At 40.7% G+C, this 12279-nt stretch overlaps 1 protein-coding gene across 1 annotated transcript in view; it reads left to right on the top strand.

The window, feature by feature from the left end:
- PFAS (phosphoribosylformylglycinamidine synthase) overlaps nt 1-12279 on the top strand; it is an 89794-nt gene that overhangs the window by 3360 nt on the left and 74155 nt on the right. The window contains exon 2 of the mRNA XM_072920597.1: nt 4069-4219. Within this exon, the coding sequence (XP_072776698.1) occupies nt 4069-4219 (151 nt within the window). The remainder of the gene's footprint in view (nt 1-4068; nt 4220-12279) is intronic.

The raw sequence follows: 12279 nt of genomic DNA, 5'->3' as shown, positions 1-12279 counted from the left end.
TGAATTTTGAGCGAATTTTGGCCGAATTTTGAGCGAATTTTGGACAAATTTTGGCTGAATTTTGAGCAAATTTTGGCTGAATTTTGAGAGAATTTTGGCTGAATTTTGAGCGAATTTTGGACAAATTTTGGCTGAATTTTGAGCGAATTTTGGCCGCATTTTGAGTGAATTATGGACAAATTTTGGCCGAATTTTCGCTGAATTTTGGACAAATTTTGGCTGAATTTTGAACGAATTTTGGCTGAATATTGAGTGAATTTTGGACAAATTTTGGCTGAATTTTGTGCGAATCTTGGCCGAATTTTGAGCGAATTTTGGCCGAATTTTGAGTGAATTTTGGACAAATTTTGGCTGAATTTTGAGTTAATTTTGGCTGAATTTTGAGGGAATTTTGGCCGAAATTTCAGCGAATCTTGGACAAATTTTGGCTGAATTTTGAGCGAATTTTGGCTGAATTTTGAACGAATTTTGGCTGAATTTTGAGTGAATTTTGGACAAACTTTGGCTGAATTTTGACCAAATTTGGCCGAATTTTTGCCCGAATTTCCCCCAAATATCCAGCGATGGGCGTGGCCTGTCCTTAGCACCGCCCCTCCCAACCGTGACCACGCCCCTTTCTGCTCATGGCCACGCCCCTCCCTCCTCTGACCACGCCCCCTCCCGCTGTGGCCACGCCCCCTCCACCCCAAGCCCCGCCCCCTTTTTGGCCCCGCCCCTCCCCCCTTTTGGGCCCCCCGGGGCCGTTTTGGGGCAGAATCGGCGAAATCCGCGAAGGTGCCGCGGGGGGGGGGGAGGGGGAGGGAGATTTTGGGGACCCCCAAAATTTTTGGGGACCCCCCCGAGGGGGGAGGGGGGAGGGGGAGGGGCGCGCGCGGGGAGCACGTGGCGAGATTTGGGCATTTTGGGGGAATTTGGGGTTTTTTGGGGTTTTTTGGGTTTTTTTAACGGGATTTTTGGGGTTTTTTGGGGTTTTTTTTTGGGATTTTTGGGGGTTTTTTGGGGTTTTTGGGGAATTTTGGGGGGTCCCGGGAGTGGGAGAGCCCAAATTTGGGGGATTTGAGGTTTTTGGGGGGTTTTTTGGGGTTTTTTTTGTTTGTTTGTTTGGGGGTTTTTTTGGGTTTTTTGGGGTTTTTAAAGGGATTTTTGGGGTTTTTTGGGGGGTTTTGGGGTTTAGGGGAATTTTGGGGGGTCCCGGGAGTGGGAGAGCCGAAATTTGGGGGATTTGAGTTTTTTTGGGGTTTTTTGGGGGGATTTTTGGTTTTTTGGGGTTTTTTGGGATTTTTTTGGGTGTTTTAGGGGGATTTAGGGGGAATTTTGGGGGAATTTTTTGGTTTTTGGAGAATTTTGGGGGTCCCGAGGGTGGGAGAGCCCAAATTTGGGATTTTTGCAGGAATTTTGGGGGAATTTTGGGTTTTTAGGGGAATTTTGGGAGTTCCAGGAGTCAGAGACCTCAAATTTGGAGGAATTTGGGGAAATTTTGGGATTTTTTGGGTGATTTTGGGGGTCCCGGGGGTGGGAGACCCCAAAATTTGGGATTTTTCGACGAATTTTGGGAGAATTTTGGGGTTTTTTGGGGAATTTTGGGGGTCCCGGGGATGAGAGACCCCAAAATTTGGGATTTTTTGAGGAATTTTGGGGGAATTTTGAGGTTTTTGGGTTTTTTGGGGGGGTCCCGGGAGTCAGAGACCTCAAATTTGGGGGAATTTGGGGATTTTTTGGGATTTTTGGGGGAATTTTGGGGGTCCCGGGGGTGGAAGAGCCAAAATTTGGGATTTTTAGAGGAATTTTGGGGGAATTTTTGGGTTTTTGGGGAATTTTGGGGGTCCCGGAGGTGGGTGAGCCAAAATTTGGGGAAATTTTGGATTTTTTCTGGGAAAATTCCCCAAATTTTGGGATTTTTGTGGGAAAAAATTCCCAAATTTTTGGGATCTTGTAAATTTCAGGATTTCCATGGGAAAAATCCCCAAAAATTGAGATTTTTTTCTCCAAAAATCCCCAAAATTCAGGATTTTTTTCTAAACTCCCAAAATTTTAGTATTTTTTTCCCAAAATACCCCAAATTTGGGATTTTTGTGGGAAAAAATTCCTGAATTTTTGGGATCCCCCAAATTTCAGGATTTCAATGGGAAAAATCCCCCAAATTTGAGATTTCTTCTCCAAAAATCCCCAAAATTCAGGATTTTTTTTCTAAATTCCCAAAATGTCAAGTTTTTTTCCCAAAATTCCAGAAATTTTGGGATTTTTGTGGGAAAAAATTCCCCAATTTTTTTGGATCCCCCAAATTTCCAGAATTTGATGGGAAAAATCTCTAAAAATTGGGATTTTTATGCAGAAAACCCCCAATTTCTGGGTTTTTTTTGGGGGAAAATTCCCAAAATTTTGGGATTTTTGTGGGAAAAAAATCCCAATTTTTGGGACCTCCCAAATTTCTGTATTTTGATGGGAAAAATCCCCAAAATTTGGCATTTCAATGGGAAAAATCTCCAAAATTTGAGATTTTTAAGCAGAAAATCCCCCAAAAATCCAGATTTTTTCATGGAAAACTCCCCAATTTTCCGTATTTTTTCCCCAAATTCCCCAAATTTAAGGAATTTTTGGGAAAATTCCCAAATTTTTGGGATCTCCCAAATTTCAGGATTTCAATGGGAAAAATCCCCAAAAATTGAGATTTTTTTCTCCAAAAATCCCCAAAATTCAGGATTTTTTTCTAAACTCCCAAAATTTCAGGATTTTTTCCCAAAATACCAAAAATGTTGGATTTTTATTGGAAAAAATTCCCAAATTTTTGGGATCCCTCAAATTTCCGGATTTTGATGGGAAAAATCCCCAAAATTTAGGATTTTTAAGCAGAAAACCCCAAAAATTCAGGATTTTTTTGGAAATTCTTGACATTTTAGGAATTTTTTCCCCAAAAAATCCCAAATTTTGGGATTGTCATGGGAAAAATTCCAAATTTTATTCCCAAAATCCCTCAAAATTCTGATTTTTTCCACACAAACCCCCTCAAAATTCATTATTTCCGTGAGAAAAACACCCCCAAAATCCAGATTTTTTCGCGGAAACCTCCCCAATTTTCCGGATTTTTTTCCCCAAAATCCCCAAATTTTGGGATTTTTATGGAAAAAAATCCCGAATTTTTGGGATCTTGTAAATTTCAGAATTTGATGAGAAAAATCCCCAAAATTTGGGATTTCCATGCGAAAAACCCCCAAAAATTGACATTTTTACGCAAAAAAATCCCCAAAAATCCGGATTTTTTCATGGAACCCTCCCCAATTTTCCGTATTTTTTCCCCAAAATTCCCCAAATTTTGGGATTTTTTGGAAAATTCCCAAGTTATTACATCTCCCAAATTTCCGGATTTCCATGGGAAAAATCCCCAAATTTTGGGATTTTTATGGAATAAATCCCCGATTTTTGTTTTTTTCATGGTAAAACCCCAAATTTAGGGATTTTTGTGGGGAAAAAATTCCCAAATTTTGGGATTTTTGTGGGAAAAACCCCCAAATTTTGGGATTTTTGTGGGAAAAAATTCCTAAATTTTTGGGGCCTCACAAATTTCAGGATTTCCATGGGAAAAATCCCTGAATTTGGGATTTTTATGGAATAAATCTCCGTTTTTTGGTTTTTTTTAATGGTAAAATCCCAAAATTTAGGGATTTTTGTGGGAAAAAATCCCCAAATTTTGGGATTTTTTTTTGGAAAATTCCCAAATTTTTGGGATCTTGTAAATTTTAGGATTTCCATGGAAAAAATCCCCAAAAATTGAGATTTTCATGCAGAAATTTGGGATTTTTTTGGAAATTCCCAAAATTTCAAGATTTTTCCCCCAAAATGTCCAAATTTTGGGAATTTTTGGGAAAATTCCCAATTTTTTTGCGTCCTTCAAAATTTCAGCCTCAAAAATCCGATTTTTTCCACACAAACCCCTCAAAATTCGCTATTTTTGTGAGAAAAACACCCCAAAATTCCGGATTTTTTGGGGGAAAACTCCCCAAATTTGGGGATTTTTCCTGGAAATTCCCCAAATTTTGGGAATTTCGGTAAATTCCCGAATTCCCGTTGCAGATGCAGCTGCTGCGGTTCTTCGTGCGCCCGGGGGGGGTCTCGGATCTGGGGGTGCCCTCGGGGCTCCGGGACCCGCTGGAGGCGGCCAAGGACCAGGAGCCGGCGGTGACGGGGCTCAGCTGCGAGATCTGCTACTACCTGGGCTGGGACGGTGAGATTGGGGTGAAAAACCGGGATTTTGGGCAATTTCGGGGGAAATTTGGGATTTTTTTCAGGTTTTTTTGGGAGTTTTTGGGGAATTTTTGGAGTTTTTTTGCGGTTTTTTTGAGGTTTTAAATGCAATTTTTGAAGGATTTTGGGGTCACCTGAGAGGTCTGAGCTCACCCAGCTGGGCCGGTGAAAATTGGGGTGAAAAATGGTGATTTTGGGCGATTTTTGTGATTTTTTGGGGAATTTTTTGGTGAATTTTTGGGGTTTTTTTTGCATTTTCAAGTGAATTTTTGGGGGTTTTTTTTGGTGGTTTTGGGAAGACCTGCATGGTCTGAGCTCAGCTGAGCTGGGCCGGTGAGATTGGGGTGAAAAACGGCGATTTTGGGCAATTTTGGGCGATTTTTGGGATTTTTTGGTGATTTTTAAATGAATTTTGCTGGTTTTTTTGGGGTTTTGGGACAAATTTCGGGGTTTTTGGGAGGTTTTGGGGTGACCTGTGAGCTCTGCTACTACCTGGGCTGGGACGGTGAGTTTGGGGCGAAAAACCGGGATTTTGGGCAATTTGGGGCGAAATTTGAGTGAATTTTGGTGAATTTTCAGTGAATTTTGGGCAATTTTTGGTGAATTTTTGGGGTTTTTTTGTGAATTTTTGGGGGTTTTTTGGTCCATTTTGGAGGTTTCTGGGGTCACCTGCAAGGTCTGAGCTGGGCTGGTGATTTTGGGGTGAAAAACGGAGATTTTGGGCAATTTTGGGCGAATTTCAGTGGTTTTTGTGAGTATTTTTGTGAATTTTTGGGGTTTTTGGGGTTTTTTTGGTGGCTTTTGGGACAAATTTTGGGGTTTTGGGAGATTTTGGGGCCAGTTGTGAGCTCTGCTACTACCTGGGCTGGGACGGTGAGATTGGGGTGAAAAATGGGGATTTTGGGCAATTTTGCGTCAATTTTAGGAAATTTTCAGTGAATTTTGGGCAATTTTTGGTGAATTTTTGGGGGTTTTTTGGGTTTTTAATGGGATTTTTGGGGTGGTTTTGGGGTCACCTGAGAGCTCTGCTACTACCTGGGCTGGGCCAGTGAGATTGGGGTGAAAAACAGCGATTTTGGGCAATTTTAGGCAATTTTTGTGATTTTTTTGGTGATTTTTTTATGACTTTTGATTTTTTTGGGGGGATTAAGGATGAATTTTTGGGGTTTTTTTGGAGGCTTTGGGGTCAGTTGTGAGCTCTGCTACTACCTGGACTGGGCTGGTCAGTTTGGGGCAAAAACCGGCAATTTTGGGCAATTTTGGGTCAATTTCGATGAATTTTCAGTGAATTTCGGGCAATTTTTGGTGAATTTTTGGGGTTTTTGGGGGTTTTTAATGGGATTTTTGGGGTGGCTTTGGGGTTACCTGTGAGCTCTGCTACTACCTGGGCTGGGACGGTCAGTTTGGGATGAAAAATGGGGATTTTGGGCAATTTTGGGTCAATTTTGCACAATTTTCAGTGAATTTTGGGCAATTTTTGGTGAATTTTTGGGGTTTTTTTGGGGAATTTTTGGGGTTTTTAATGGAATTTTTGAAGGATTTTGGGGTGACCTGAGAGCTCTGCTACTACCTGGGATGGGACGGTCAGTTTGAGGCCAAAAAACGGCGATTTTGGGCAATTTTGGGCAAATTTAGGCAATTTTTGTGATTTTTTAAAATTTTTTTTGTGAATTTTTGGGCTCTTTTGGAGTTTTTAATGGGATTTTTTGGGTGTTTTTTGGGTCAACTGCATGGTCTGAGCTCACCTGGGCCGGGGCAGAGAGATTGGGGTGAAAAACTGTGATTTTGGGCAATTTTGGGTGATTTTTGTGATTTTTTGGGGTTTTTTTATGAATTTTGGGGGTTTTGGGGGGGTTTTAGGATGAATTTTGGGGTTTTTTGGTGCTTTGGGGTCAGTTGTGAGCTCTGCTACTACCTGGGCTGGGATGGTCAGTTTGGGGTGAAAAATGGGGATTTTGGGCAATTTTGGGCGAAATTTGTCATTTTTTTGGGGTTTTTTTTTTATTTTTTGGTGAATTTTTTGTGAATTTTTCGGCTTTTTTGGGGTTTCTAATGGAAATTTTTGAAGCATTTTGGGGTGACCTGAGAGCTCTGAGCTCACCTGGGCTGGGACGGTCACTTTGGTGTGAAAAACGGCGATTTTGGGCAATTTTGGGTAAAATTCGTGATTTTTTGTGATTTTTTTGGTGATTTTTGAGGGATTTTTGTGGTTTTTGGGGTTTTTTTGGTCCATTTTGGAGGTTTTTGGGGTCACCTGAGAGCTCTGAGCTCACCTGGCCTGGGACAGTCAGTTTGGGGTGAAAAACGGCAATTTTGGGTGAAATCTGTGATTTTTTGTGATTCTTTGGTGATTTTTTTGGTGAATTTTGGGGCTCTTTTGGGGGTTTTTATGTGAATTTCTGGGTGGTTTTGGGGTCAGTTGTGAGCTCTGCTACTACCTGGGCTGGGACGGTCAGTTTGGGGTGAAAAACAGCGATTTTGGGCAATTTTTATAAATTTTTAAACTTTTTTTTGCCATTATTGGGTATTTTTAGGGAATTGCTTCAGTTTTTAAGGGGAATTTTTTGGGGTTTTTTTGGTGGTTTTCGGGTGACCTGAGAGCTCTGCTACTACCTGGGCTGGGAGGGGGAGTCTGGGGTGAAAAACCGGGATTTTGGGCAATTTTGGGCGATTTTAGGCAATTTTTGGGATTTTTTTTTTGGCATTTTTGGGTGATTTTTTTGGTGAATTTCTTTGCTTTTTTGGAGATTTTTAATGGCATTTTTTGGGAGGTTTTGGGGTCAACTGCAAGGTCTGAGCTCAGCTGGGCTGGACCAGTGAGAATTGGGGTGAAAAACTGAGATTTTGGGCAATTTTGGGTCAATTTTGGCCAATTTTCAGTGAATTTTGGCCAATTTTTGGTGACTTTTTGGGGGTTTTAGGATGAATTTTTGGGGTTTTTTTGGGTGGTTTTGGGGTCAGTTGTGAGCTCTGCTACAACCTGGGATGGGAGGGTGAGTTTGGGGCGAAAAACGGCGATTTTGGGCAATTTTCGGCGATTTTTGGGATTTTTTTGGGGTTTTTTTGGGATTTTTTTCTGAATTTTTGGGGCATTTTTAGGGGTTTTTGGTCAATTTTTTGGGTTTTTTGGTCCATTTTTGGAGGTTTTTGGAGTCACCTGCAAGGTCTGAGCTGGGCCGGTGAGATTGGGCCGAAAAATGGCGATTTTGGACAATTTTGGGGGATTTTTGGGCAATTTTCAGTGAATTTTGGGTATTTTTGGTGAATTTTTCCGTTTTTTAAAATGAATTTTGGGGTTTTTGGGTGTTTCGGGGTGACCTGTGAGCTCTGCAACTACCTGGCCTGGGACGGTCAGTTTGGGGTGAAAAACCGAGATTTTGGGCGATTATTGTGATTTTTTTGGGGTTTTTTTTGTATTTTTTTGTGATTTTTTGTGAATTTTTGGGCTCTTTTGGAGTTTTTAATGGGATTTTTTGGGTGGTTTTGGGGTCACCTGCAAGGTCTGAGCTCACCTGGCCTGGGCCGGTCAGTTTGGGGCCAAAAATGGCAATTTTGGGCAATTTTTGGCAATTTTGGGTCAATTTTTGTGATTTTTGGGCTTTTTTTAGTGAATTTTTGGGTTTTTTTGGGGTTCTTAGGGAATTTTTGGGGTTTTTTGGGTGGTTTTGGGCTCAGCTGCGAGATCTGCTACTACCTGGGATGGGACGGTCAGTTTGAGGCGAAAAACGGAGATTTTGGGCAATTTTGGGTGATTTTTGTCATTTTTTGTGATTTTTTTTTGATTTTTTGTGATTTTTTTGTGAATTTTTGGGCTCTTTTGAGGTTTTTAATGGAATTTTTGAAGCATTTTGGGTGACCTGAGAGCTCTGAGCTCACCTGGGATGGGCCGGTGAGATTGGGCCAAAAAATGGCGATTTTGGGCAATTTTTATAAATTTTTAAACTTTTTTTTTGCCATTTTTGGGTATTTTTAGGGAATTGTTTGAGTTTTTAAAGGGAATTTTGGGGTTTTTTTGGGTTTTTGGGGTCACCTGCAAGATCTGCTACTACCTGGGCAGGGACGGTGAGATTGGGGCGAAAAATGGGGATTTTGGGCAATTTTGGGTGAAATTTGGGATTTTTTTGGGGTTTTTTTGGGATTTTTTTGTCATTTTTTGGGGTTTTTTGGGGGGTTTTTAATGGGATTTTCTGTGCGGTTTTGGGGTCAGTTGTGAGCTCTGCTACTACCTGGGCTGGGACCGTGAGATTGGGGCGAAAAACAGCAATTTTGGGCAATTTTGGGTGATTTTTGTGATTTTTTGTGATTTTTAAATGAATTTTGCGTTTTTTTGGGGGTTTCTGGTGAATTTTTGGGGGTTTTTGGAGGTTTTGGGGTGACCTGCGAGCTCTGCTACTAACTGGGCTGGGAGGGTGAGATTGGGGCGAAAAACCGGGATTTTGGGCAATTTTGGGGGAAATTTGGGATTTTTTGTGATTTTTTTAAAATTTTTTTGTGATTTTTTTGGCTCTTTTGGAGTTTTTAATGGGATTTTTTGGGTGTTTTTTGGGTCAGCTGCATGGTCTGAGCTCACCTGGGCCGGGGCAGAGAGATTGGGGTGAAAAACTGTGATTTTGGGCAATTTTGGGTGATTTTTGTGATTTTTTTGTGATTTTTAAATGAATTTTGTGGGTTTTTTGGGGGTTCCTGGTGAATTTTTGGGGGTTTTTGGAGGCTTTGGGGTGACCTGAGAGCTCTGAGCTCACCTGGGCTGGGACGGTGAGATTGGGGCGAAAAACCGGGATTTTGGGCAATTTTGGGCAATTTTGGGATTTTTTTGGGATTTTTTTTTGTGATTTCTTGGGATTTTTTGGTGAATTTTTGGGGTCTTTTGGAGTTTTTAATGGGATTTTTTGGGTGGTTTTTGGAGTCAGCTGTGAGATCTGCTACTACCTGGGCTGGGACGGTCAGTTTGGGGCGAAAAACCGGGATTTTGGGCAATTTTGGGCGAAATTTGGGTGATTTTCAGTGAATTTTCAGTGAATTTTAGGCAATTTTTGGTGAATTTTTGGGGTTTTTTTGCATTTTTAAGTGAATTTTTTGGGTTTTTTTTGGTGGTTTTGGGGTCATCTGCAAGGTCTGAGTTGGGCTGGTGAGTTTGGGGTGAAAACCAGCAATTTTGGGCAATTTTGGGTGATTTTTGTGATTTTTTGTGATTTTTTAATGAATTTTGCGGTTTTTTTGGGGGTTCCTGGTGAATTTTTGGGGGTTTTTGGAGGTTTTGGGGTGACCTGTGAGATCTGCTACTACCTGGGCTGGGACGGTGAGATTGGGGCAAAAAACGGCGATTTTGGGCAATTTTGGGCAAAATTTGGGATTTTTTTTTTTGTGATTTTTTGGTGAATTTTTGGAGTTTTTTTTGCATTTTAAAGTGAATTTTTGGGTTTTTTTTGGGTGGTTTTGGGGTCAGTTGTGAGCTCTGCTACTACCTGGGATGGGAGGGTGAGATTGGGGCCAAAAACGGAGATTTTGGGCAATTTTGGGTGAAATTTCGGATTTTTTTTGGCATTTTTTGTGAATTTTTGGGGTTTTTTTGCATTTTAAAGTGAATTTTTGGGGTTTTTTTGGGTGGTTGTGGGTTCAGTTGTGAGCTCTGCTACTGCCTGGGCTGGGAGGGTGAGTTTGGGGTGAAAAACGGGGATTTTGGGCAATTTTGGGTGAAATTTGGGATTTTTGGGATTTTTTTTGTATTTTTTTGTGATTTTTTTGTGGGTTTTTTGGGTTTTTTGTGAATTTTTGCGGGTTTTTTGGTCCATTTTGGTGGTTTTTGGAGTCATCTGCAAGGTCTGAGTTGGGCTGGTGAGTTTGGGGTGAAAAACGGCGATTTTGGGCAATTTTGGGCGATTTTTGGGATTTTTTTCAGCATTTTTGGTGAATTTTTGGGGTTTTTGGGGGTTTTTAATGGGATTTTTTGGGTGGTTTTGGGGTCAGTTGTGAGCTCTGCTACTACCTGGGATGGGAGGGTGAGATTGGGGTGAAAAACGGAGATTTTGGGCAATTTTGGGTGAATTCTGTGATTTTTTTGGGGCATTTTTTGGTGAATTTTTGGGGGGTTTTTTGCATTTTTTGGTGAATTTTTGTGGGTTTTTTGGGAGGTTTTGGGCTCAGCTGCGAGATCTGCTACTACCTGGGCTGGGACGGTGAGTTTGGGGCAAAAAACGGGGATTTTGGGCAATTTTGGGCGATTTTAGGCAATTTTTGGGATTTTTTTCGGCATTTTTTGGTGAATTTTTGGGGGTTTTTTTGCATTTTTAAGTGAATTTTTGGGTTTTTTTTTTTTTGGTGGTTTTGGGGTCACCTGCAAGGTCTGAGCTCACCTGGGCTGGGACGGTGAGATTGGGGTGAAAAACAGTGATTTTGGCCAATTTTGGGCGATTTTTGTGATTTTTTTTTGGTTTTTAATGAATTTTGGGGTTTTTTGGGGGTTTCTGGTGAATTTTTCGGGGTTTTTGGGGTTTTCTGGCTCAGCTGCGAGATCTGCTACTACCTGGGCTGGGACGGTCAGTTTGGGGTGAAAAACGGGGATTTTGGGCAATTTTGGGCGAATTTCAGTGAATTTTGGGCAGTTTTTGGTGATTTTTTGGTGAATTTTTGGGCTCTTTTGGGGGTTTTTAATGCAATTTTTTGGGTGGTTTTTGGGTCACCTGTGAGATCTGCTACTACCTGGGCTGAGACAGTGAGAATTGGGGTGAAAAACGGCGATTTTGGCAATTTTGAGCAATTATTGTGATTTTTTTTTGGTTATTTTTATGGATTTTGGGGTTTTTTGGGGGTTTTTGGTGAGTTTTTGAGGGTTTTTTTTGGTGGTTTTGTGGTGACCTGTGCGCTCTGCTACTACCTGGGCTGGGACGGTCAGTTTGGGGTGAAAACCGGAGATTTTGGGCAATTTTGGGCGAAACTTGGGTGATTTTCAGTGAATTTTCAGTGAATTTTAGGCAATTTGTGGTGAATTTTTTGAGGTTTTTTTGAGGTTTTTAATGGGATTTTTGAAGCATTTTGGGGTCACCTGAGAGCTCTGAGCTCACCTGGGCTGGACGGTCAGATTGGGGCGAAAAACGGAGATTTTGGGCAATTTTGGGTGAAATTTGGGAATTTTTTTGGGTTTTTTTCAGATTTTTTCATGATTTTTTGGTGAATTTTTGGGCTCTTTTCAAGAGTTTTAATGGAATTTTTGAAGGATTTTTGGTCACCTGCAAGGTCTGAGCTCACCTGGGCTGGGCCGGTGAGACTGGGGCCAAAAACGACGATTTTGGGCAATTTTGGGCAAAATTTGGGATTTTTGGGGTTTTTAATGGGATTTTTGCCATTTTAATGGGATTTTCCTGGGATTTTAATGGGATTTTTAATGGGATTTTTGCCATTTTAATGGGATTCTTTTGCCATTTTAATGGGATTTTTTTGCCTTTTTTGGCCATTTTAATGGGACTTTTTTCCCATTTTTTGGCCATTTTAATGGGATTTTAATGGGATTTTCATGGGATTTTTAATGGGATTTTTGCCATTTTAATGGGATTTTTATGGGATTTTAATGGGATTTTTGCCATTTTAATGGGACTTTTTTGCCTTTTTTTTGCCATTTTAATGGGATTTTAATGGAATTCTGTGTGATTTTTGTGGGATTTTAATGGCATTTTAATGGCATTCTAATGGAATTTTTGCAATTTTAATGGGATTTTTTGCCATTTTTTGTCCATTTTCATGGGATTTTTAATGGGATTTTTGCCATTTTAATGGGATTTTTTGCCATTTTTTGGGTTATTTTCATGGGATTTCCATGGGATTTTCATGGGATTTTTATGGGATTTTTAATGGGATTTTTGACATTTTAATGGGATTTTCACGTGATTTTTATGGGATTTTTGCCATTTTAATGGGATTTTTTGCCATTTTTTGGGTTATTTCAATGGAATTTTCACGGGGGTTTTTTTGGGATTTTTTGGGATGTTCTGGAATTTGGGAATTCTGACTCTGCCTATCCCGGGATGTTTTTGGGGTTCAGGGGAG

This window comes from Taeniopygia guttata, chromosome 32, assembly GCF_048771995.1.
Source record: "Taeniopygia guttata chromosome 32, bTaeGut7.mat, whole genome shotgun sequence".
NCBI lineage: Eukaryota > Metazoa > Chordata > Aves > Passeriformes > Estrildidae > Taeniopygia > Taeniopygia guttata.
This window is presented reverse-complemented; position numbering and strand designations above follow the sequence as displayed.